The sequence below is a fragment of the Solea solea genome, chromosome 1 (assembly GCF_958295425.1).
Source record: "Solea solea chromosome 1, fSolSol10.1, whole genome shotgun sequence".
NCBI classification, from domain to species: domain Eukaryota; kingdom Metazoa; phylum Chordata; class Actinopteri; order Pleuronectiformes; family Soleidae; genus Solea; species Solea solea.
The window spans coordinates 42,967,412-42,994,004 of record NC_081134.1 but is presented as its reverse complement, the minus strand read 5'-3'; the positions used below and the strand labels follow the sequence as shown (position 1 = coordinate 42,994,004).

Sequence of the window (26,593 nt, the reverse complement as noted above, 5' to 3'; positions counted from 1 at the left end):
AAAAAAGGCACATCTGACAGCTCAAAAAAGCCAACTGTGTTAAAGAGACGAGGCTGAAAACCAAATGAGCTATAAATTGTGCACTTATGACAGATGTGGAAGATGTAAGCGATGAAAGATGAGAGAAAGTAAATAACTACTTTGAATGCCTTTGATGCTTTTGATGTGGGAGATTGGGATAAAAAAATAAGCAGATAGTGATGATAATAATAATAGTAAAGAAAATGGGAAATACTGTAGTTGGAGAATTTAACTAAAAGCATTCTGTTGGCATCAAAGTCACTGATATGCGCTGAAACGTTATGCCATGATGACAAGAAGCAGAAGCAAAAGGCTGCGGCCTTTACCACTGACGTACAAACGCACATAATTCCCAAAATGCTCAGCACTGTTTACACTGTATTTGAAGTTAAAGGAGCGGAGGATATATCTGAGTTTATATATATTGAAAACATGATGAACATGAAATGAAGCCCAGCAGTTTGTTTCACCCAAAAACAAGGAACGGATGACATTTAATCACACGACAGTACTGACCTTGGCTGCGAGGAAACAAGAAACATGTGTCTTTGATATACAGTTGCAGGCTTTAATTCCATGTGAATTAAATATGTATTTCCAATAAAGGACATTACAGTAATTACAGTATTCATTTCAAACCATAATTTTAGTGATTTATCTTTGCAAATCCAGGACTTCTGTAGCGATACCAAACGTTAATCATACAAATCACTTATAGTGCAACTATAGGTGTATATGTGAACTAAGGGTTCTTATGAATACATTTACTCTTGACAAAAAAACATGTCATCCAGTCTATTCTAAGCAATGACTTGCACATACGAGTGTTATTTATTTAAAACAGTATTTCCATCAGAAGAACATCTTGCATCCGTTTCCCACACAAACCCATAAAGCTATTCACACGAGTCAAACGAAAAGTTAGGTGAAATATAGTCAAGGCACTTCTTACGTGAACGTACAAAAAAAGGAAAAAAAAAACATTCATCACATTTTAACACATGGGAATGAAGAAATGTTTTCCCCATCTCAAACTAATGAAGTCGTTAAAACCAAATCCTAACAAATAATTCACAATTACCATCACCATTCATCCATAAAGTGCATCACACGACCTTCTCCCGGCTAGTTTGAAACTATTTCCACATCTACTCGCCCTTTAAGACAACAGGTGTGTATTTATGTGTGTTTTCTTAGGGAACAAACACACACAAACACACACAACTAGCTGCTACACACATGTGAAACCTTTGTCGACTCACATCTTATTTGGGTTTAAGAAAATGGCTTCAGGGGACGTTATTTCACGGTGATACAACAGCAACAAGGCTCAACAGAACTAAAAGCAACTAGCGTCACCTTAGTTCTTTGTAAAATGACAGTACTATGATCTCTGATTTCGTAAAACCAAGGCTGTGTTGAAATTGCAAGGCTCTGCCCTTCATGTTCACCGTCTTTCAGAATTGCTCTTCTCAGGTTATAACTTCTGGGATTTCTTTTACCAGGTAGAGAAGAACCGCACTGACTGTGTCCAGGTGTCATAGAGGATACGTTTCACCCAAACAACATATTCAGCAGGGGGTCTTTCCTTGCAGGTGGTTCTTACAATGCATGTTGTGGGGTTTTCTCAGACATCTGCCTGTGGAGATTCTGCCATTCCTGCAACTCACTCAGGAAACCGTGCTGTCAACAGTAGTTCCAGTGAAATTAGAGCAGTTTGAGCACCCCAGGCAGAACTCTGATTAAATAAACTGTATCATCGTAGGGCCATACATCCTTTTAGGAAATGAATATCTTAACACCTCCAGCAGAGGAAGGGCAAAATGTGTGAAATGTTAAATTATACCCATATCCCAACAAACAGATAGGGTGCCAGTAGAGGTTTAATGTTGTAAATATTAATGCAATTGAAGCAAAATATCACCTGGCTGGTAATAAAGAGCGTTTCTTTTTAATAATTAGTATTTTGATTCCAATGCCCGTGCTTTTGCACATATTTAAGCAATTAAATGGGCATAATTATTGTCTAAAAGCAGCCATTAATGTATAAATGCAGATTGAATGGGAAACTACATGATTAACTGTCCTTTACATTACCCCAATAAGTAAACAATAGGCTTCATTTACTTGACTCTCTCTCGCCACAATATGTGCCTTGCCGGACACATAACGCAGCGAAAACATGAGAGGGATCCCACCATAAATGAAGTTGGACTGAAACTGGAAACACAAGAAACAAAGTCAGTCAATGGCAACGACAGCAGCTGGCAGTAGAGAGAACTGCCACGTCCTCTGTGACACTCACTCGGTTACCAACGCGTCTCCTGAGATGTTTATTCACCCAGATGTTTAGTTACTGGTGTATCTGCGTGGGCATGTCGTTTCTTCTGCGAGAGCGGAGAGCTTCTGTCGACACATGTCTGCAGAAGCTGAGGGAATCAGGATCCATGTTTTCTGTAGATTGTCACAGTTGTGAAAGTCATGAAAATATCCAGCCATGTGATTCTTAATCTTAAATTCCCTTATTGTTTTGGTCAAGAAGCCCAACTTTGGCCACTGTGGTAGTTAAAGACAAAACCAGAAGAAGTCAAGCTTCTTAAGTTGCACAAGATCTTCAGAATGAAGCCTTCGTAGGTGGAAAGCTCCATCAGTATAAAACCGTTCCTCTTCCATCCTATACACAGAGTTACATGGAAGGCTGCCTCAGATCAGGCTGAAATGCAAAACATCGGTAATAATCTTAAAGAAGGGGGAGTTGTGATGAAAGGCTGTGAGGTGGCAGAGAGCCAGAAAAATCAAAAGATACGTTTTCATTAGCCCTCAAATTGAAGGACATGCAGATTGAGGAGAAAGTGGAAGAAACCGCTGACATCAGTGTTCCAGCTTCTGCTGACAGAGCTGGGTGACCTGGATGACTGGAGGAGAGGTGCTGAGTGACGGCCCGCACCAACAGGCTGAAGATCGCACCAGCTGCACCTCACATCTCCCTCTGAGGAGAGGAAGAAACATATTTAGCATCTGACTCCAATGAACTGCTTCGTGATAAGCGTACACTTAAGAGAACATGAAGACAGATAGATAGGCATAATCAAAGACGATGAGTGTGTGAAGGAGAGAGGACAATGTTCACAGCATAGGAGACAGGACAGGACATGTTAACAACACCATCAACGGAGACAGGTTTCCTCTCCGACTCTCTCTCATCTCACATGGTTTGACAAAGACAACTGGTCTCAGGATTTGTGAATAGCTGAGGTTTTGGTAATGTTTATACGTACAAGTGACAAGACAAGGAAATGTGACTTTTTGTCTCTTAAACTCCTGGAACCATCAAACTTCATACTCAATTTCAGAATTTCACACAGATGATATCTGACGCTGTGATTATCCAGCGTCATGTGAGTTCCATGGGATGGAAAGTGGAAACCCTGAAGTACAATCAACCTAAAATGGCTCCAGACACTCCCTGAGCACATTATTAGGAACACCAGTACTCCTGCACATAATGGTCAAGAGCTTCAATTGATGTTCACGCCAAACATGAGAATTGGTAAAATGGTGATCTATATACCACTTTCTTTCAGACTAGCTTTGGCTATTAAACCAGTTTGCATTCAGTATTCTAAGTCCATGGTAATCAAGGAGGCTTCGTTAATAAAACATCAAACACATACAAAAATGCTATATGAATATATGATAGTATTATTTGTCGAATGTATTAAACTCCAGCACATGAGAGATACTAAAAGTAATGCAGAGTTCACATCATGTTGTTGCTGATGGTGGTGGCTAATGAGATGCATTCAAAGACTCCGGTAAATTTCATCACTTCTGCGGGATCTACAGTGCGTTGAGCTTAGCGGAGCTTCACGACGCATTCAAGAAATCTCTTCAATTTGATCACGTCTGCAAACACAATCATATTTGTTTTTGTAAATGCTATCATTGATAAAATATTTTATCAATAGAACCCCTACGATAGAACATGGCAAACTATGCTCCTTTCCACCTGACAGCTTCTCACATTCAAATTACTATAATAGTTTAAGTAAAAGAAAGAGTGAAAAATGTATCAGTGAGATGGACCATGGACATTGTTGGTGTCATACAGGCTGGTTTGGGTATTTCAGGAACTGCTGATCTCATTAAATGTCACGTATCAAACACAACATTGAGAATTTCAGTCAGAAGAACAACCCTTGAGATGGTAAACAAGAGCAGGTCATGCCAGAAAATCTGAGGCTGCAGTAGTAACAGGACTCACCAACACTGGAGAGTTGACGAGTGAAAAAACATATACTGTTCTCATGGATCTGGATATCTGCCAGGTCTGCACATGGTATGTTTTGAGTTTTACACAGACCTCATAAATCCATGAAGCCTGCTTCATCGTGTCAACAGTCGCTGCTAATACTTCAACAATACGAGGGAATGTTTTCTTGACACTGTGTGGACCCTCACTGCCAATTCATCAAGCCTCCAACATCTTTTGGAATCAATCAACTGTGGCTCTCAGAGAAGTAAGGGAGGAAAACACACACTGTACTGATATAAAAGGGGAGTGACCTTTTGTATCAGTACAGTGTGTGTTTTGAATAAAGTGCTTGCAGAGTGTAGTGAGCACACACATTCCCATGTGAAGGAGAGACACAAAGTTAGTCATATATGATGCAGGGGAGCAGTATAGCACAGAGAGGAAGGCACAGAGAGAATACGACATTACAGTACGACAAATACACACCACAAGTTGGGGACAAGTCATTTTCAGAACACTGCAAAGGTGCCTCACTCAATTTGCGTCAATTAAGGTGGACGTTATATGGTGAGTGGCTATGTCACCTCGCTGTTAAAATCAATTTTTGTTGAGCAATTCTTATAAATAACAAAAATACCTAAATCTCTGGTGTATGATACACTTCTTTCTTTTAAGGTCCCACATTTTCATAAAAGTGGAGCACTCAAAGCTTGTTTGGGGACTGAATATTCCCTGATTTGAACATAACTGAAGGGTTTTGCCTAACATAGGAGAACTGAAAGTGACCTCACCCCAACATTGATAAACATTCTGACTGTGAGCACTCAAAGGAGAGGTCTGAACATTTTCAAAGTAAATCTTAAGCACAATACCCACATCCCATATGTACAGCCAATGTGGACAGGAGGACACGTAAAGCAACGATTCACCGCACAGATAACATGTGAGTATTGTATTAACATAGACTTTAAAACAAAATAAACCTCCCCTTAGGCCCCGTTAAACTAAAAAAACACTACACTTCCACTTTAGAACAGCAGTGGGGTGCACACTACTGTACAGAAAGAACATTGAGAAAAGACAGCATGCTACAGGACTGTCCTGCTGAGCTGATATGTAAGTACCTCACGTGTTATGGCTCTTTTTTTTCAAACTGGATCAGCACTGCTGTGAAATGTGAAGGCAAAAAAAAAACAAGGGAAAGGAAAAATATGTGAAAACAGCGATTTACCAGGTGGTACTTCCATAAGAATAATCAAAACTGAGACTTACATTTGCATTTACCCATACATGTGTACAGTCTAAAATGTGTGGCTCTAATTTCAGCATGATGTCCATAAAAAAAAAACAAATAACAGCAACAAGTTCATTTCTTCTTCTAGATGAGCATGACTCTTAAGTTTCTAATTTATTTGTGCACAACTTTGAGTGTATACACATATATATAGGGGTGGGGTAGCTCAGTGGTTAAGACCGGTCTTAACTTCATGGGCGTAGGTTCAACTCCACCCCTGGCAGGTTGTACTCAATTCCCTTGTAAGTCGCTTTGGATAAAAGCGTCTGCTAAATGACATGTAATGTAATGTAATATATATATTTACAGTATATAACTGTAAAATGTTTCTGTTTAAGCAAAATTCTCAGTTTTGTGTCTGGTTCTGACACAGTTCCTTGTATGTAACTTGGAAACCCTGCTTAAATTAAACTGCATCAGATGTGTGCTGTAGGATAATAACAAACAAAGAAATAACTAACTAACTATATATATATATATATATATATATAAATGAATGAACGAATGAATGAATGAATGAATGAATGAATGAATAAATAAATAAATAAATAAATAAATAAATAAATAAATAAATAAATGAATAAATAAAACACTCCCATGATGGCTCACTTGAAATTCATGCTGCAGAAAATTGAGCCGATATATAATGGTATATTCTTGGTATTTTATTTTGAATTTCATTTTCTACACCCCCAAGAATTTATGCCCAAGGTTGAGAGTCCGTGTTCTACAAAGCCACACACATAATCCCACATAATGTCCAGATTTAGGGCCATATGTTGAACCTGAACACTGATTTCTGGGCCCCTATATATGATGTCATTGAAAGATGAGTTTAGAGCAGTAGTTCTCAAAGTGTGGGAAGTGGCTCTCTTGTGGGCGATGAAGGTACTGTAGGTTTTTCATGAAAGATGACTTAATAGAATAACAGTTTTCAGTTTTGTCAGCAGATGTGAGTGTGGACAGATTATTATAAATAATAATGGGGGGTGGAGTGGCTCAGTGGTTAAGACCTGTACCCTGTGTGCGAAAGACATCATGGTCGCAATGATCGCAAGTTTGACTCCACCCCTGGCTGATTGTACTCAATTCCATTGTAAGTCGCTTTGGATAAAAGCGTCTGCTGTAATGTGATGTGATGTAATGTATGGAGTTTTGTGCCCAAGATATGCAAAGGATGATTCAAATTCTATTTTCTGCTCTTTTATGAAATAAATATTCACCCACTCACTCATCTTTTTATCTACCACTTTATCCTCCATATGTGGGTTGTGGGCCTTCTTAAGAAAGAAATATTATCAATGAATATACAAATCCTTACGTGTGGATGAAAGTTGTGATTTAAGGTTTTGCTGTGCCGTGGGGAAAAAATATGGGTTATAAATTCATAGTTTGAGAATGGCTGCTTTAGTTACTTATTTCTGAAGAGGAGAAAACTGTATCATGTAAAAGACATTACATTTATTCAGGACATGATCTAGTTAAAAATAGCTTGTAAGTGTTTAATAGAAGTAAAGTCAAATGAAAAAAACTTTGCATTGGATAACATGACACAAAACAGCAGCAGTGGTCCTGCTGCTCTGCTGCTACGTCAACATCAGGATGAAAATACTTTTCCTAGAAAGGAGCCGCACTCATGGTTTAATTCCATTACTCTTGTGCCTGTTTGAGATCAATAGATCTTTCTAAGTAATTTGATTATGTGATACATTGCTTTGTCAAATTCAGTATAGATGGTGAATAAGCAGTGGTCTTATTCAGGTCAACTGCTGAGACTATTTCTTCTAGCTTTGACATGTTCCGCTTTCCATCACATTTTGCTTAGTTATCCATACAGTTTGAACCTTCTGGACTGCAGCAGAGATTTGTAGGAACGATCTACACCAGCTGTGAAACATCTAAATAAGAGGTGTCAAACTGGGGGCCCTCTGATAAGTTTGTTTTGAAATAGTTAGAATTGTGATTAGTTGAGCACATGTATTGGTGGGACCTTGACATTGCATCTCTAATTCATCATCCTAAGAGTGTAGTGTCTTTATACGACATCACCAGCATGTGATCACGAAGATGGCAGCGTCTATACCTGCATACTGTTTCCATTTGTGTTGCTAAGGCTAATAAAATTAACACAAGTTGACAAAGGGTGGTAATTGTGTCTGGTTTGAAAAGAGTGCAATGGGGACATGGGGGTAAAAAAAAGTGTGTTCATTCAAGAAATCATTAGGAGCATTTTTTTACTTTAAAAAAACCTTTTTTTTTTAACTTTTTCATTATTAAAATAGCTAATAATAGCTACATGAGTTTTCTTGCAGTGTAGAGGAACATTAATATAACATTAATATTGCATAAAGCAGCAGCAACATCTGAGGGTACACATTTCAGCCTCCTACCTTTAATTTTATAAAACCTCTTAACCAATGTTAAGAAAACTGAAACACCTGTGTGGCCAAACTGTTAAACTGAAAGGAGGAAGGAAAAGGTGTCTTATAGTGAATTATTACCAGAATGGCACATTCACCAATTACCTCTCAAACTCCAAAATTGATTGTATGTGTGGTACTACATTACTAGTGTGATTTGCTTTTAACTAGTAAGTTAAGAAATATTTATTGTGAGAAGGGTATACTCTTTTACAGGATGGGTAGAGCATGGGACCATTGATCTTTGACCACTAATTAAGTGATAATTAATAAAATAATGACAGAAACATGGAACAGAATACAATTATAATTACACTGTAGCATATAAAAGAACACTTGAAGATTTACTTGAAAAGGTTAAATAATTATCTGTTTCTAATTTGATTAAATATAAAGCTGTGAGTGTTGCTGGGTCACTGCAAGTGCATGTCCTGCGTGTGGTGTTTGCATGTGTTTTTTCTTTACCCAGTGTTCTCAGGTACGTCCTGATCAGCTTCTGCTGCGGACGATTCCACATCTGCGCTGCTCTCACTGCCCTGAGCCGAGAGCCCACAGTCTCCCTGTGGGCTCACGCATTCCTGACTGAGACAAAGACACACACACAACCAGATGGTTCATATTGACTTAAACGCTACATTCGATTATTTTAGATATCTGTAAAATGCAATTATTACAGTCATTGGTTCTGCCTTTGATATCGTGCACAGTGTGAACCAGATGTGAGATACATGTGACTCTAACCTTCTATTTTGCATTCTTGTGTGTGTGTACTGACTTGATATGTTTTTCCAGTAGCAGTATGGCCTGCTCCCTCTCCTCCAGCCTCCTATTCAGGAAGTCGATTTCCCTCTGCTTCTCTAACACCTCCTTCTGGAGACGATAGTTGCTCTCCTCCAGAGTCTCACAAAATGCCTGGTAGGAGGAGAAAAACATACTTGTAAATAGCATAAACATTAGGCAGAGGACCATCAAGGCAATCAATAAAGGCAAGCAGGAGGACTGCACGTCATCAGATAATTCACCGCACATTCTGCACGTTTATTTGCGTGATAAATGTAAATGTAAAAAATAAAGTGGTGGTTTTATCACAAGGGCAACTATATGACTCAATAAACACCAGGTGTAGCAGATGCCATGTGCTGTAGAGACATGAAAACAATAAATATCATGATGCTTCATTTTGCCGGGTATGAACTCTTTCCTGAAGGCATGAGTCTGACATAATGTCTCTTCACTTACAGCTACACAAAAAGACTTCCTGATTAAAATGACAGTACTCTGCAAAAGTTTTACAAAAGTGAAGGGCAGGTAGGTTGTTCGAAACTTCTTAAACTCACTTTAGAGCATTTTTTCCAGAATTTAAGTAGTGTCAGACTATTGCATGACTCCACTGCATGATGTAAGGGTCCTATTAGGGCTGGGCAATATATTGATTTTGGAAATCATGATACGGTGTATCTGTGAGTTTTTCTGGTTTTGAATAATACTTCCACTTATATAATCACCATATTTATTATATTGAATACATTTGTGAAATTAAAGATTACTTATATAGCGAGCTTAAAAAATGTATTAGACCACCTCCAGCACAGTTGAGTGTAAGGGGGCCCCTACACTTTGATTTTGATCCCCCACGCTGTGATTTTGGCCCCTATGCTGTGTTTCAACCGGCGTAGGGGGGCTTTTCTGATGTTTTTTTTCCTTTTTTAAATCAGTACCATCGTAATAATAGCTTTACTTCACAAAATTTGGCCCTAGTGTTACAGATGGTTATAAATTTCAGAATTGTCTGGGGGGGATGCCTGCGGAACTCGCCTACAATACTAACGTCTGTGTGAGTATTGTAGTACTGTACCTGTAATACATTTGTTTTTAGAAATCTTTCAAAAACTAAAAGTTTAAAACTAACTTTTATTGTTCACCTTTTCATGAGCTCAGAGAAACGACCTGTCTACAGCTTCATATCCTGATATGTCTTGAATGTCAGGATATAGCCTAAAAATATCAAGATATATTGCCCTGCCTTACCTTTAAGCAACAGAAATAGTGATTTGATTTATATCGTGATATATCAAATGGTAAGATTTGTTTCCCCATTTTACCCAGTCCTGGGTCTGATTATCTGCACAGAAGATATATACACTCATGGTCTGTATCAAAAGAAAGATGCTTTGGCAGACACTTGTAATGCACTTTTTTTTGAAGAAGAAGAATTACACAAGCACACGTCATCCTGTGGTTCATCAAAGCTGAATCCAATGATAACAAAAATGGATGTGTCTGTGCAGATAACAAATTCGGGAGAACTTTCACATCTCAGACAATGTTAATCTAATTTATAAGATTGCACACAGTGGAATAGACTCTGGATACATGCACACAAATGAATAATAGGTTATATGAAGTTTTCAGTGCAATATGCAGACACTCACCCTGCTCTCCTCCAAACTATCAAAGGGACCAGGAGGGTCATCAAGGCAGAGAAACTCTCTCACTGCCAGGCTGTCGAAGAGAAAGAATGGTGGAACAGTGTTTACCATTAATGTCAGAGATTGCCATAGTCTCATTTGTCTTGCCACACTTCCATAATAAACTGACAAACTGTTTTACAATTTACACTCAGTGCCCTCTAAGGCTACATCTATAACTTAATTTTCATTTAAAAAAAGCCTTTTCAAAAAAATAAAATCGTCCATTTCAGCTGCAGATATATAGGACATGTGCATGCAAGTGTAAACAAATGAGAAATAACAATGGTGAGAATTTAGAGGAAGAATATTTGAGAATGATCACAACGTGAAACTGAAAGTAAGCTTTTTCAATCACAGCTGAGAGTTGAACCACTCAGAAAGTGGATGTTCTGCTTGTTTGTTTGTTTTTAAATTCTATTGAAAATTGAGGCAGCGAAAATAGGTAACAGGTAAAAAGGTAGCAGAATTGATGCGTTTTAAATTAGCCTAACCTAGGGCTTTAGACAGTTGTCACGCTGTAAAAAGGTTGCTCTTTGACATTCTGTCAATCTCTCCATCAGCGGTAATCTCTCCATCTCTAGGTTTTTCAAAATATCCATAAAGTTTTTACTGTCCACACAGGCAGACATTGCCATAGTTTTAGCTGTAGCTGTAGCTGTGAATTTTCTTTCTTGAAAGAAAAGTGGTTCTCAACGGGCAGGATAAGCTGTGTTTAACACCTCATGTGATGAGATGTACTTTAATTGAGACAGCAACAGTACACAATAAAACAATAAACTTGCATAAAACAAGGAGACATGCATTGTACCAGGTACTAAAAACTTGTTTTCCCTCAGTCTTAGGGAAGGTAGGTAATACCATACAATCTTACAAACATTATAATCTTATAACACCTACAGTTTGTGAAAAGTTGCAGCAATAAAATTAACCTACTAACTTGATTAATTATTTAATGTAGCATGGTTAGTACCATCTAACTGGTTAATACTGTTCTGAACAGCATTGGGTGTTATGTTTAAAAACCAGCATAGTTGATTATTAAGTGAACACTGTGTAAAAGCTTGTGGTTTAAACAAACAAGAAAAAATACAAATTTCACATACCAATTAGAAATGTCTTTATGTGCAACCAAGTTTTGCAGGAAGGCCTGTAGTCCCAACAGTCTGTCCTCCAGGAAGTCGCTGTCATAGTTGTCTTTAAACCAGCGTTTAGGCGGCAATGAGAGACGGAAGCCTGGAAACATCTCCTTCAGCTGCACACAAACACACACACACGCAGAGTGAGAATCAAATGATGTACATGCAGTTACAGCAGCCATGGTAAAGTATAATGATTTAGCAACTATATGAGCTCATTGGTGTGACGTCAAACTGAAACGTTTGTGACAGTTTGTGCAGAGACCATGAGAAACAGCCTGTGCTGCTGCCTGAAGTGCTCACACTCTGCTGCATTACATGCTCTAGTAATCTTCCACCTTCACATTTAACCAACATGTCTGCAAAGCCTGATGCCAGCCCTGAGTGCCTCAGTCTCAAAATATATTCCATCGCACGCCCCCGAAACAACAATGGTCTTTGTTAACAATGTTGTTCAGAGCAAAGTGGTGATGCCCCATATATTCAACGTCCCACTCTCTCAGCCACACAGCCGATAAAGTTCACCTCTAAATAGATCTGTTAAAAAAGTTAAAAATACATTTTAAATAACGTAACAGATGGTTAAGAAGGTCCACGTTTGCGACCCAGTTAGAACAAGGGCATCTCTGTGTGGAGATTGTGGCCCTGCAACCCTTATGTGGAGGATTAAGCAGTTGACGATGAATGAATGAATGAATAAGAGATGGTTAGAAATTAACACTTCTAGAACAGGACACAAACATACTGTTTCGCCACAAAAATAACAAGTAAAAAAGCTTTGGTAGCTGATGTCACGCAATCCCATCATGCAACTTTCTTTTGACAGTAGGAGGGACAGTTTATCTGAAAGTTTAAGATGTCAGAATACTGCAGGACAGGTGTTTCCATACTTAAAAGCACAACGGCGGCATTGACAAAACTGTCAGGTTCAGTGATATATTGTTCGGTCTCCCTGGATTTAAGGGGCACATTAAACTCTGATGACTTGAAACTGGCACTGTCCCTGTTCATTATTGCAGAAGCTTTTTCTGCCAACATGAGTCATGCGACATCCGGAGCTCTATAGTTAGTATTAGTTGGTATAATTCATAAACAAGGAAAATAACATAACTCCATTTTACAGTTTGGGCCTCTGGAGATAATGTGCCAGTTGTTTTGAATATTTTCCTTAATAGCCCACGATGAGCACTATGAAGCATTCTAGTTCTGACAGTGTAATGCATTGTGATTCAACTGGCCATTATAATATTGGAGGGGATCTACATCTTTTCTTATCAGGACTTTTATTACCAAGTTCCATTCTTGCTCTTTGTATTTTACGTATGTACTGTGTTAGCAGTTTTGTTTTTTCCAATTGTGTTCCCATTTATACAAGTAAAGATGGAACTGGGGTGGTACATTAGAGCTACAGTAAAATGCATCTTTAGGAATAATTCACTTCTTTTAACCTCTATGTTGTCCAAGTCCACAAGCATGCAAACCCTGGCATTTTACTCCTCTTACAGCCAAACATGACACTGTCCTAATACCCACTTGCTTCCACAATTAACTTTGATTTTTGTAATAGTGTACAGCAGGGTCTAAATGTGGGCTAACTTAAAGTTGCCCCAGAAAAATGGATTTTAAATCCATTCAAGTTTGAGCAACTTTAAAAGAAACATTAATTTGATGATCAAATCACATGTTTTGACTGATTCAAACTGTATTGAAGACATTTCAGGGCCTATGATTCATTGGATTTAAGGCTTTTAAGAACCAGCAGAAGCCCTGGTTTCTGGTCTGAAATGTCTTGTTTATGGTTGGTCATCATGTATTTAAGTGCTAATAAATCTGTGCTGAGCTAATATTAGTTGATAAAATCAGCTTGTTGGTTCTATAATGTGTTCTGCCATTCTGTGTTCTTTTATCTTTCTATTTTTGCCTCTTCCTCTTCAAATTCATGAATGTAGACTGTATAACGTACAAGATTTAATAAAATATAAAAAAGGAGCCTCTACCACAGCTGCCCGGGGACATTGCTCAGCTTTATGAGGTTCACAGTATGTAAAACACATAGGGGTTGGTATATGCATAGTGGCTTGTTTATGATCTAAGAGCAATGGGTAAAGGTCCAAACTTCTAAAACAACAATGTTTGGTGCCAGCTATACACTCTAGGCAGCACTGTTGATGTGCGGACCATGCTATACATCCATGCGATCATTTATCTCAATTACATGCATGCATGAGAAAATTAACCTGAGATTTAAGCCATTCCAAGCCTTAACACTGAGGCTTTCAACAAGAAAAGAAATTGCACTCAGCTGTGTGTGTGTGTGAGAGAACGTGGAGCTGCCTCCGTGGAAAAGCCACAAGAATGGAGGAAAGGAAATCCACACCCCTTGTCTGCCCTCTATCTTCATATTGAATGTAGGGTGTTTCCATTTTTCAATTCTTTGTGCATGAATGCTACACCTGTTTTAACCCTTACATACATGAATTACAGGAATTTAATTTATTTGTTTTATTCATAATCTATTACATCTATTTAACTTCTCCCTGTACACCCACCAGCCATTTTATTAGGTACAGCAGTTAAACTGCTTGTTAGACAAATATTTAATCAGCTAATAGCACAGCAGCAACTCACTGCATTTAGGCACACATTCATTGTCAAGATAACTTGCTGAAGTTACAGCTTCAGAGTGTTCCCGGGCCAAGCTTCAGTTTAAAAGAAAGGTGATTTAAGTGACTTTGAATGTGATGTGTTTATTAATGCCAGACAGGCTGGTTTGAGTATTTCTGAGAAACCCTAAGATTTCTTTGAATCTCTAGGGTTTACAAAGAATTCAAACAACAACAGAAAATATCCAGAGAGACAGACAGTAGCAATGTGCCACCTTAAATAACTCCACCAAGGTATGCAAAATAACAACATTATTAGTAACTAAAAATTAATTTATCAAAGTCGGTCACACAGGACATCGCTCACACAAATAATGGCACCTACTTACATGTTTCTGCCACAAATAAAATTACACAAATTATTCTCAGGTTTGAACAGACATGTTCATCACAGTTTTCTGTGCATACTTAGTTGATATAACATATATACATGCCTGAAGCATTTTGTGAAGGCTACCATGTTTCAGGCACCTTAGCTTAATGGGGAGTAGAGTAAAAGATATTATCTACTGCTACAATATTTTATATATTGATCTACTGATAATGCCCCCAATCGGTTTGGAGAATTACCATGACAAACTGATAAAATAAATGAAATGAAGTTCATTTGCCGAGTTGTATTTGTGCATCACTCACTGTTTATCTATCACTTTATCCAAACTCCGTACTGAGTGAGACCATCTTAATGTGAGGCAACAGTGCTTGCCACTACTCCACCATGTGGACCACTTGTGCATAACATTACTGGATTATTAAATTTGCAGGTCTGCAGAAATGTGTGTCTATCTGTTGCAGTTATCTAATAGTCTCCTTTGCTGTGGATTACAGTAATATTATTTTCACATGACTTAATATTTTCACCTCTTTAATGAGTGACCGAATTCTCCCTCATGAAACCATGAGAGACTTGTTCCCCAACTTGGCGAAGGGCCCAATGGGTGTTTAGAAACAGTAGGCTTCTTTGTGTAGCTCCAATCACTTCCACAGTATGTTCAAAAACAAAATGAACAAAAAACAGTATGCTGGAAACAAAGAACTGATGATCAGAAATAACGGACAGATGTGGACAGATGATCCAACAACAAAGGAGCTTCAGATAGTCTTGAAAGCAAAGGCTATTGATACATTGCATACTATTAAAATACTGTATAAGTAGAGACAACATGCTGAGACACACCTTATCGTTGAGTCGGGAGAAGTCTGTGTACCGTCTAAAAACAACCCAGCTCTCATCTGGAGTCTTCCTGACCAGGACCTTGTACACCTAAAGCAGTAAAAAGACAACACACAATCTCACAAACAGCAGGACTGGTGAGGAATTATACCCAACCATTAAGACAAGTTTCACATCAAACAAAACAAAGAGGGAAAATGAGGGAAATGACATCACCTTATTTGTTAGGTGATAAAAAAAGAAGACACACAATTATATCATAGTTCAGCCTCTGTGGTGGAGTGCACAAAGCCTTCTGACAACTCATTTACAGTTAATGAAAGTACAGTTACTCCAAGCTTTTTAGGTGTTTGACGATGGTTTGTAAGTAAATAACAAAAGTCTGGGCAAACGTTTACCTTGCACTTAATATCTTTAATGTGTTTCATGTGTCAAGGAATGTCAACCCAATGGGACACTTAAGTAAATAGGACATTGATACATGGGCCCCATACTACCAATCCACAGGACGTCACACCATACATTTTGTAGCATGTGATTGTCGAACAGAAATGTCACAAAGACAACTTTAATTGACTATTTGCTTTCATACCGTGAACTTGGCCCTCTCCTCCATGACTTCATACCCCAGGACAGTTGGGGTGATAGGCCTCTCCTCTTCTTGCTGACTACCTAAAGGATCTGATCTAGAGCGGGGACAGCTGGAGTACTCCACAGAGGGCTCCAGTGTCCCGTTAACCCTGGTCCGCGTCACAGGGCTCTGGGGGGGTGGTGGCGTCCGGCTGCGACTGCCTCTGTCTCTGTCCATGCAACGGGATTGGCGCTGGGTGCCCAGTCCTCCACATCCTCTTCTGTGGTCCTCTGAGCTGCTGGACACGCTACCTAATGACGAAGCTCGCTGTGGCCGTCTCAGCTTGTTGTTGCCACCTGACAAGGCTCTGTCCATGGGCACGGGGATAGGCACAAAGGGCGATGCCATCTTCCTGAGGTGTACACTCCAGCCCCACCACCACAGTTGTCAACAAGGTTATTCCACCGAGAAACTGACCTTGCTTTGCTTCAAAGTAATACTCTCCCTGAGGGGTTGACAGAGACTCTACACATCCTGCAAAAGAGAATAATAAGGTGTCTACTTCTTCTGTCACATAGGGTTTAACAAGTCAAGCGTTATTTACTGCATTATAGATTTAATACAAGATTGAGCACCAGCAAAACATTACTACTGTAAAGGAAGGATGAGAACATGTGTGAGTAGATGTGAACTGTTTCCAACATGTATTACATTTTTACATTGAAATAAAAAATGGGAAAATATTTGATAGCATCCTTTGTTTTCAAATTGCAATTTCAATTTTTCACAACACACTGGGCTTCTCAGGATTCCTTATACATGCAGAGCAGAATCTGCCTGCCTGACATAAGGGTACTAGCCTGGGAGGGCTGAATTATTGACATGAGCCACACATCATTCATAATTTATGGATTTCTGCACTATGTGCAAAAACCACAATGAAGAAGAGTCTGTTAAATTCATCTTGACTTCTGACTAGTTTTTGTCCACATAAAAGTCAGATCAATTCTGGTGAATGTTGGAGGCATGAGCCATGAAACTGAGCCTGGAGGACAAAAACACAAAACACAAAAAACAAAGCCTAAAATCAATATCTGTTCAGACTGAGACTGGGAGGGAGCTACCTGTCAGCTGTGTTCATATGAATTCAGCATCAGTGGAGCTCAGAGAACCTAGTCATGCGCCTTAGTACATCTACAGACAAAAAACCCTTACATACAACACACTGACTAATGGGGCAATAAAAGTGATATGTGCCCAGGGACAAAAGACAACAAACTTAATGAGATGATGATGATGACAATGATGATGACAAGGTAACTACAGGGAGATGACATCTGACTCGTACAGCTATTTATGTTGCGCTTGAGAGACACATGACTGAGACCAGAGCCAACATAACAAAACATTAGCTGCCTCATGGCCCCATTTCATAAGGTGACTGGCTAACAAAGCGATTCACGACGTGCCTTTAATAATAATAATAATAATAATAATAATAATAATACAAAAAAAGAGCAGAAACTCCATTTACAAAATGTGACATTGACGATGGATAGTTTTAGGGCCCCCTTCTTATCGGCTCAGGCCCACATGGAAGCGAAAATAGTTGAGACATAAAGAAGAAATAGTTGTAACAATGTGTTGAAATAAATCCTTAACAGAGCACAGGAAGTTACGGTTTCTGTGTAAATTCACTGCTATGCCAAACAACTACCTAGTTGGTCACAGCAGTTCATATAAAGTAAGCAGCTGGTCATTTGTATCTCAATTTATGCTGAATCGAGAAACAAGTCATTACAGTTGGTTAAAGCGTGTGAGTATTTTCGCAATAATCAATGCAAAAGCAGTTAACATACACATTAGTTGGATGTTATTCGCCGTTTCCGCTGTCCCACTGAAACACCCCGGGCTATGAGCTACTACATTACCTTCACGTTAGCTAGTAGGCTAGCAGCCCACAAAGCTAAGATGACCTGTGGTGACTGAGTGACACGGAGTTTCGCTTACCGTAGCTGAACGATATCTTTCTCCTTCAAAACAATGTTTCTACATTACACATGGGCCCTGCTGTGCGACACAGTGTTGTTGCTGTTTATCCTCTGCCCTACCGCCTCCCCCGTCCTGTTCATGTTAGCCTACTTCACTGTATCCTAAAGTACCACGGCGGCAGCGCTGCCTAGAGATGACCAGGCGGGGGCGCTGTAGTGACACAAAGTCAAAATACAAGTCTGATGTACGTTCACGTGCTGCAGGAAAAATGGGAAAAATTAGAAACGACTGGAGAAATTCACATGGGCACCTCCAGTCGAAAATGGGACTTTTCGAGGAGCACATGGACCCACGGTAAATCTGGTAGTTTTAAGTCCATGTTTGTATCTCTCTTTTTCCTCTTCTATTTATTCATGTTTACAAATCATATATTCATACACAATAAGTACATTATTAAGTACATTATCATAAACAGACAAAACAAACAAAAACAAAGACATCAATATACAATAGAAAACAACAACAACAAAGCACTGTAGTCCCTAATTTGGGGTTCATGAACACAAACAGCCTTTTCAACTTCTTTTCAAAAATCTTTCACAGGGAATTTACTAAAATTATAATCTGTTATCTTGTGGTAATAAATAGTAACACCAGAGGAGGTAATCTGACGAAAAACAGACCATACAAGAATTAAGACTTCAAATCGTAATTTATTGTTTATTTCTTGTATGTTAATAACTACTTGAGCCATATAAATTCTGTATAAATCTATAGTTTATTACAGTGGTAAGCATGGCTTTAACCCAGAGAAGGAGGTGAGTGAGGTAAACCTATAAACTGGTTGCTCAAACCCTGCACTTTCTCATTGTTTAACCGCAGAGCCACCGGTGCTGAGGGGTGTGTGCTTAAAAGTGATTCACATTTTGCAATTCTTATGTCATCATAACTCATGTTGTCATGTGTCTAAACTGATGTTTAGACTGCTGCTCAAATCAAGCAATGCATCCGTTGATGTATGTGTCTATTCATACATACTTGTATACATTCACACACATATTGTACTTGAAGCAAATCCTCACTAAATACATTGGCAGAAGACATGTACCCAAACCCTCATAATCATGGGTGTGCCACTGAGCGATGGGTGTGATCGCTCAGCATAATCACAAGTTGAAGCCACCTTCTTCAGCCTGGGAGTGTCAGCCTGCAACATATTAAAGCCTTGACTCAAACAGAATCATTTCTTCTGTAACCGAAAGCTTATGTGGATAATTTGCTGACGTGACGAGGAGTGTTTGTGAGCAAGTACAGCACTTTGCCTTATTGTTGCTCCTTTTCCACAAGAAAAACAGCAGTGGTAAGTCAGACTTAAAGCAACTATTGTGATGAAGAGGAGTATAAAGTGAGGCAGAGGGAGCATGGATTTTAAAATAGTTATTTGTTGGCAAATGGAACTCGAACGCCAAAGACAAAAGACAACAACGCCAAAAGACAACAATAGGAATTTTATAAGGCTTAACTTCTGTGTGCTTTGTGTTTATGATCATCAAATACAGTAGCCATGCAGCACAAAACCTGCATTCATTTTTAAAAAACATTACATCCCATGCATTTCACTTGAATAGATTTGTAAAAGCTGCAAAAAGCTGCTGTAAAAGCTGCATTATACATACAGTATACATTATTAGGTGTACAGAGATTTGACCAATTCTGTGTGGAGTGCAACTTCACAATTAATGCCCTGCTGTCTTTTCTCTGTATCAGTCACAATGGCATCACCGTCACCACCAGTCTCTTTGGACAAGGCCAACACCACCTTCTGTCTGGATCTGCTCAAACAGCTGAGTGAAGAAGACAAGACGGCAAATATCTTCTTCTCTCCTTTCAGCATCTCCTCAGCTCTGGCTATGGTGATGCTGGGAGCCGGAGGCAACACAGCCTCACAGATATCAGAGGTACACACACACACACACTACTTGGGACACTGCACTGACCTTTATCCCTAACCCTAAGCACACTTTAAATCTTAGCTGTAAACCTAACCAGTTCTTCAGAAACCAAGGTCAGCGTTAATGCCAGAAAAAGGTCCTAAAGAGGTAAAAAATACAAATATACACACAAAGAACAAGAGAGAAAAGTGTCATGCTACTGTAGTTATTTGGATTCAATTGGCCTGCATTGAACTGCTATTGCAAGTTGGCGGATCTGGTTCATGACTTGACTGGTATTTTGGCACGTTATCACTACATCAAGAGCAAAAGAGAAGGGTGTGAACTCAGGTTTCAAGCTCTGTCATGCTCACAGGGGACTGGCTGTATAATAATGACAAAAAAGTACACATTAACACAAGGAAGAAATGATAAGATTTTGGTGGCAGAGAAAAATATCACACAGTAGTACCTCATATCAGTCTGTGTTGCTGTGTAGTTTGGTGAAATTTGAATCTTAATGACAGTGTGGAAATCTAAGCAGAGGTTTGAGTGATTTATCTAGTTCACATAAGATAATATAAAGAAGACAGTGGACATATGTAAGTTAATGGTTGAAAAGTAGTGTACTTGAACGGAGTCAGGTTTTTAGCATGAAATCTGAATTTCAGTGAAACCAAAGCAGCCAAATTCAAAGTGGGAGTGATATTTTCTTGTCATGACTAAATTTCCGTTCTGTGTTGATACAATAATGTTTGATACAACATACTTTTATAGTTTAAATGTAGTCATTTTATTTATTTGGACAACACTGCCAACGCCATACGCTGGTATGGTGTTGGCAGTGTTGCTTAGGAGAGCAAAGCACAGGCTTCACAGTTTCAGTGGGTGTGGTAGTGAAGGTTTTTAACATAGGTGTTGACAGCCTCTGATTAAACCTCTGTGGAATTTAACTCGCAAGTGATTCTTTCTTTGTGTGTAAACTCACGGTAGAGTCGTCGTGGTGAGGATCCGTTCTCATGCATGCCTTGGCTTGTACCGGAGATACTGTATTAACATGACGGTATTATTTTTTCTACTGTAGGTAGATGACTGTTACAAATCTATTAATCTCTCCCCTACACACACATTTAATTCTTATTCATTCTTAACCCATAAGCAGCATTTTAAGGTGTGACCTCTTATAATGCAAGGCCGTCAGGAGCAACGTGGGGATAATGTCTTGCCCACGGACACATCGGCAAGTATTCAGTATCATGTCAACAGATAAACAGCTGATACTTATTCCTACTCATTCTCATACTGAGAACTCATCAACTGTTCTTTTGGATGTTTTTGGACTGTGGGAGGAAACAGAGAACATGCAAACTCCACACAGAAAGGCCCTCAGTCAACAATTGACAACAAGATTTTTAGGGATCCTGATTAATGAGAAACAGCTTTGTCTGTCGCAAGGCTACAAAGTCTCTTGGTATTATTTATGAAAATTAGAGCTGTATATAGTACTCTCCATTTTTTAAATGAATGTTTTTCAATTGTGTACTTATATTTTTAAATTAGAGAACAACTTTTAAACTATCAAAAAGCTTTGAAGGACTTTTTTTATTTGTAATTCTCAAGTACAGCAATATTCAACCAGAAAAATCAATAACCTATACAGAACATCTCGAGGGAAATATTCAGTAAGATACAGTAGATCACAACAGATACTTGCACTAACACACTGATTTTTTTGTCAGTATTTCCCAGACACAAAATTAAACTCAAAAATACTCCAATGACTAAAGATTCCATTACATAATTTAGATTTTTGTGAATTATTTTCTTTTGTATTTAAGTTATACTTTCTGTGTTTTTTGTTTCTGTGTTGGGTTTCCACCTTTTTTCTTAGCAGACAAAAAGTGATATCATTTCCTTTTGCTCCGGTAGGTTCTCTGCTTCACGGAGAAACAGCAGCCGCCGGCGCCGGGAGAAATTGTCAGTGAGAAGCCGTCAGCGATGCGGTCACAGATGAACACGCGTCTTCAGATGCAGACACAAATACAGCAAAGCACCAGACTGCCAAAGTATCTGCTCGAGGTGATGAGGGTGATGAGGAGAGTTTGAGGAGCACATTTCACATTTGTTCTCTGCTATTGTCCAGTGAATTCTTACTGCATTAAAAGCAGACATGCTTCATTTTTAGGAGGACAGTTTATAACAATATGAAGGTTGGTAACTGTATGGAAATGTTTTTTTAAAAATATATTTTCATGTTTTTGGCTTTTTATCTTTGCCTTTTCTATATTCTCCCCTGGTTATTGGTCAGTCTCATAAAGAGGAATTTAAATAATGAAGACTTCAGGATGTTTTAGAGAATCAAAAATAATCCAGTTTCAGTATCATTCATTTTTAAGGGAAACTTATGCAGCACCAGGTCCACTAATGATTGTCATGATTTAACAGGAGGTCACTTAAAAGACATGTTTGTCTTTCACCTGTTATTGCCTCAAGTGTGTCGATGTAACACGCAGGTCTTCTCTGGCTGTTCGCAGTGCCTGAAAAATCGGAACAGTGAGGACGACGTCCACGCCAAATTCAGCAAACTGCTGGAAACGCTCAACAATCCAGATGTGCCGTACAACCTCAGTGTTGCCAACAGACTCTACGGGGAGCAGACATTCCAGTTTCTTGAGGTGTGTGTGTGTGTGTGTATGCCAGTAAATTATTTAGGAAGGGTGTGTGTCGCAATCATGCAGTTTGGTGTTTGGGCATTGCAACATGACCTAAAGTTTCCCAGATGGTCTGCTCCTCCTTACTTTCTCAAAGTCTCCTTTTTTTTTTTTAATGCTTCAACAGAAATCATCCCATATTAGTCATGTCTTTACAGGATATCCAAACTATGTCAACAAAAATATGTTCCCATGATCACTTGAATGTCTGGCATCACTGTTGGAGTCAGATTATATCTGTGCTTATGATACAATCTCTTCTTGACCCTATCATGAACTATGGCTGAGCAGAACAAGGGACTCAAATGCAAGATTCAGAACACGAATCAGTCAGTAACAGAGTTTAATTCCAGGCAGAGGTTCGGTACACGGAAGGTCAAAGAGATCAGGCAGAGGTGCAAAAAGGCAAGGTCAAAAAAAGGCATGCAAGGTTCAAAAACTGCGAAACAAGAGTGCTGGAACGTGAGCTATGAACTACAACGAACTGGCGACGAGACAAGACACAGAGGGGAATATAAGCAGTGCTTGATTAGGGAGTGATTGGATACAGGTGTGGAAGACACAATCAGGGATCAGGTGCACACAGACGAGGAAGGGGGCGGGGTAGACAGGAACCTGAAACAGAGACAAGGGTGAGTGCTTTCAAAATAAAACAGGAAGACAAGACATGGAACATGAAGGGAGAAACAAAACAAGATACTTAGCAGAAGTGACAGATTATGACAGACCCCTTATTTTTAAAATCTGGGGGAAGATCTATCTCCTACCCACACGACAAAATTGTACTTTTTGCAATGGGAATTACTGATGGAAAATTTTTTTCCCTTTCCTGCAATTTTATATATAGTTTTTCCATGATTACCGCCTTTATTCTGAAAAATGTGAGAATTCAAAACTTGCTGTTTATGATTCCAGGGTTTTTTAGCAGGAACCAAAAAGCACTATAATGCAGAGCTAGAGTCTTTGGACTTTAATTCCAATGCGGAGGAGGCCAGGGTCAAAATCAACAGCTGGGTGGAGAAAAAGACTCAAGGTAGGTGTTGGGACATGACGATTATATTCAATAAAAATCTAATATACTCACTATAACTCCCTTACTGCTATAATTATAATTATATAATTCAGATTTCTTATAAATGCCAAGGTTTATAACCACAGACTTTTGAATCATTTGTGAACTTTACAAGCTTATGGATCTTAACAAGAACATAATCTAATTGACCCGAAGTTGAGCCTGTGTTGGTCCCGCGATAGGCCCGTTTTATCAAGTTGTGTATTCTGCAGCCGACATGTATGGATGAGTTTGTATTGCATATGAAGATTTTCTTTTGTAGACCTTTAACTACAACGTATAAGGCACACCCTATGAGTATTTCTACATTGTCTACATGTGAGTCATGAGTTTACAACTTAAAGAGAGTTAGCCCCTTAAATAATATGAGATGTATCCCAGCATGGATCTACCTTATGTCTCCATGGTCTCAGACTAAAAAGCATAATGGAAACAGGAGTCTGGCACAATCTCATGGAAAAACTGGAGCCTTGCTCTTAAGTGAACACATTTGTGTAATTTAAAGTTATTTCCATAATGTTGGTTGTGTTTTCTTTTGTTCCTTTTTGAATTTTGTCTCCCCTTGTTTTAAATATCTCTCAAGTGATGATGTTGATTAGATTAATGTAGATTATTAGGTCCACACTGTGGAAATCCCCCTTGTTGCAAGGGGTTCAGGGGTCAACAAGTGACAATTACAAAATACTGTAGGAATAGACTAAGCAATTCAATGAAACAGAAAAAGCAATACACAAAATATAGAACAGGAATATAAAAATAATTAAAATTATAGTAATAATGGTGATGACTGTTCACCAGATAAAATCAAGGACCTGCTGGCTAGTGGCGTGGTGGACAGCGCGACCGTTCTGGTGCTGGTCAATGCCATTTACTTCAAAGGAAACTGGGACCAACAGTTCGAGGAGGACTCTACTATTGATGCTGACTTCAGACTAAACAAGGTAACAATGGAAGGGGACACACAGTAAATATTGTCCCTGTTATTTACCCCAACCTGTTAGAAATAAGAACTGACACTGAGGATTTAATAAATACATACAAGAGAGTGTAAACATCTGCTTTTCTCATGAAATCCACAAGCTCAACAGCAATATATGAACAAATTGAAATTACTACTACAAAATAATGGTGACGTACACATCAATAAGTACAATCCATTATAGTAGTATATCATTCTTCAGAGTTGAATTCTTCACGATAAGGACTATAAGTATTTTTACTGTAGTTTGTGTCTTGTGTTATTTATGTCATACTGTTGGACTGTTATACTAGAAGCCAAGTATAATTTAGTTTGAGTGAGTGTGTTTTCCTCTCGTCTCCAGAATGATACTAAACCAGTGAAAATGATGCGCCAGAAGAGTAAATTTTCCTTTGCCACCATCCCTGAGGCCAACTGCAAAGTAATATCCATGTTTATGGGTCTGACCCTATCTGTTTGTCTGCCATCATCATACTTTTTTTTTTAAGTAATTGTTGGTTTCATATAAATATGGAGCAGATTTACCATCATCTAAAGAATTCACATCCAGATTGATGTTTCAGTTGAAGTAGATAATCTGTAAATGACATGCAACTAAAATGGAATGTGCTGGGACAGATTCTCGAGATGCCCTACGAGGGGAAGGACCTAAGCATGTTCATCATCTTGCCCAATGACATAGAGGATGATACAACAGGTCTGGAGAAGGTATGACATGACTACACACACTCTCACACAAAACAAATCCACACTTTCAAATCGAGGGATAATTGATATTTTGTGCACCACAGCTGGAGAAGGAGCTCACCTACGAGAAGTTTGTGGAGTGGACTCATCCAGATTTAATGGGTCAAACTGAGATCGAGGTGAGGCTGCCGCGATTCAAGATGGAGGAGACGTATGACATGAACGACGTCCTGAAGAGCATGGGCATCGTCGATGCTTTTGATCTTACCAAGAGTGACTTCTCTGGTGAGGCGTGCATTATATTACATTGCTATGGTGACAAGTGAAGTGTTGCATTTGTGTAAAACGTGTCCCCTGGTTCTGCTGACAGGAATGTCTCCAGCAACTAACTTGGTGCTGTCAAAAGTCGTCCACAAGGCCTTTTTGGAGGTAAATGAAGAGGGAACTGAGGCTGCGGCTGCCACTGCTGCCGTCATTTCGGAGCGCTTCATAATGATTCCTGAGGTGTTCATTGCAGACCACCCCTTCCTCTTCTTTATTCTACATAAAACCGAAAAGAGTGTCCTGTTTGTGGGTCGATTCTGTTCCCCAGTGTGAGCCTCAATGGCGGGTTAGATCTCATAGAGCTCAGGGTTTTCAGGGTTTATAATCACTGCACTGGAATGAGTCCACGCCTTATGCACCGCTCTAGCTTTAAAGCCAGGAAAATCCTCAAAATGGGGAATGTGGCTCTGTGCAGCAAACCTTCACTTTTACATCTGGAACTACCAAAAAGAAAGAGTTGCGGTGTCTGTTGCTTGCAGATGTGCTTGAGCTGAATCCCAGACGTCAATGATTTTTTTGAAATAGCCTTTAATTTGCTTGTAGATGAGTAGGAAAAAAATCACTGTCCTTATGCTGAAACAGGTTGCAATTTCACATCATAGTAGGTCATTAATCAAACTGGGGCAAAAATGCAAATAAAGATAAACACCGTGTGCCATGTTTTCCTGTTTTATTCCTGATGCTTATGATCCTTAAAATGTGTGCCTTGCATTATAACCAGGAGGCCAGAAGAGGGAGCTGCTGCTTATGATACTGTCACAGTCCACTCTGTGTCTAGTGTCCCCCACTGTGAAGCAGGACACAGCTTCAGAACATGTGGTCAAATCCAGATCACTACAAGTGTCTGCAACAGCCTCAATTTGCCTCTTGTTCACTTTTGAGAAAGAATTGT

The 26,593-nt window shown here is 39.0% G+C and overlaps 2 protein-coding genes across 6 annotated transcripts; one reads left to right on the top strand and one right to left on the bottom strand.

Annotated features, from left to right (window-relative positions):
* Positions 1–575: 575 nt before the first annotated feature.
* Positions 576–18,177, bottom strand: snx16 (sorting nexin 16). Of its 4 annotated transcripts, none has more exons than XM_058638759.1 (9): positions 18,016–18,177; positions 16,027–16,539; positions 15,438–15,524; positions 11,565–11,713; positions 10,423–10,492; positions 8,766–8,902; positions 8,456–8,572; positions 5,401–5,443; positions 2,884–3,010 (listed from the first exon to the last, which is right to left on the bottom strand). In XM_058638759.1, the coding sequence occupies exons 2-8, from the start codon at positions 16,411–16,413 to the stop codon at positions 5,425–5,427; spliced, it is 966 nt and encodes a 321-aa protein (XP_058494742.1). In that variant the 5' UTR covers positions 16,414–16,539; positions 18,016–18,177; the 3' UTR covers positions 2,884–3,010; positions 5,401–5,424. The 4 variants fall into 4 exon arrangements, with proteins under 4 accessions (XP_058494722.1, XP_058494733.1, XP_058494742.1 ...); XM_058638767.1 differs by having other exon boundaries at positions 2,887–3,010; positions 5,406–5,443; XM_058638739.1 differs by lacking the exon at positions 5,401–5,443 and having other exon boundaries at positions 576–3,010.
* A 1,028-nt stretch (positions 18,178–19,205) lies between these two features.
* On the top strand, positions 19,206–26,354 carry LOC131457294 (leukocyte elastase inhibitor-like). Of its 2 annotated transcripts, none has more exons than XM_058626389.1 (10): positions 19,206–19,357; positions 19,765–19,955; positions 21,858–22,007; positions 22,442–22,603; positions 23,555–23,672; positions 24,510–24,652; positions 25,034–25,111; positions 25,309–25,398; positions 25,482–25,662; positions 25,748–26,354. In XM_058626389.1, exons 2-10 carry the CDS (start codon positions 19,770–19,772, stop codon positions 25,972–25,974), a joined length of 1,335 nt encoding a protein of 444 aa, XP_058482372.1. In that variant the 5' UTR covers positions 19,206–19,357; positions 19,765–19,769; the 3' UTR covers positions 25,975–26,354. The 2 variants fall into 2 exon arrangements, with proteins under 2 accessions (XP_058482372.1, XP_058483134.1); XM_058627151.1 differs by having other exon boundaries at positions 19,209–19,357; positions 22,463–22,603.
* Positions 26,355–26,593: the final 239 nt, after the last annotated feature.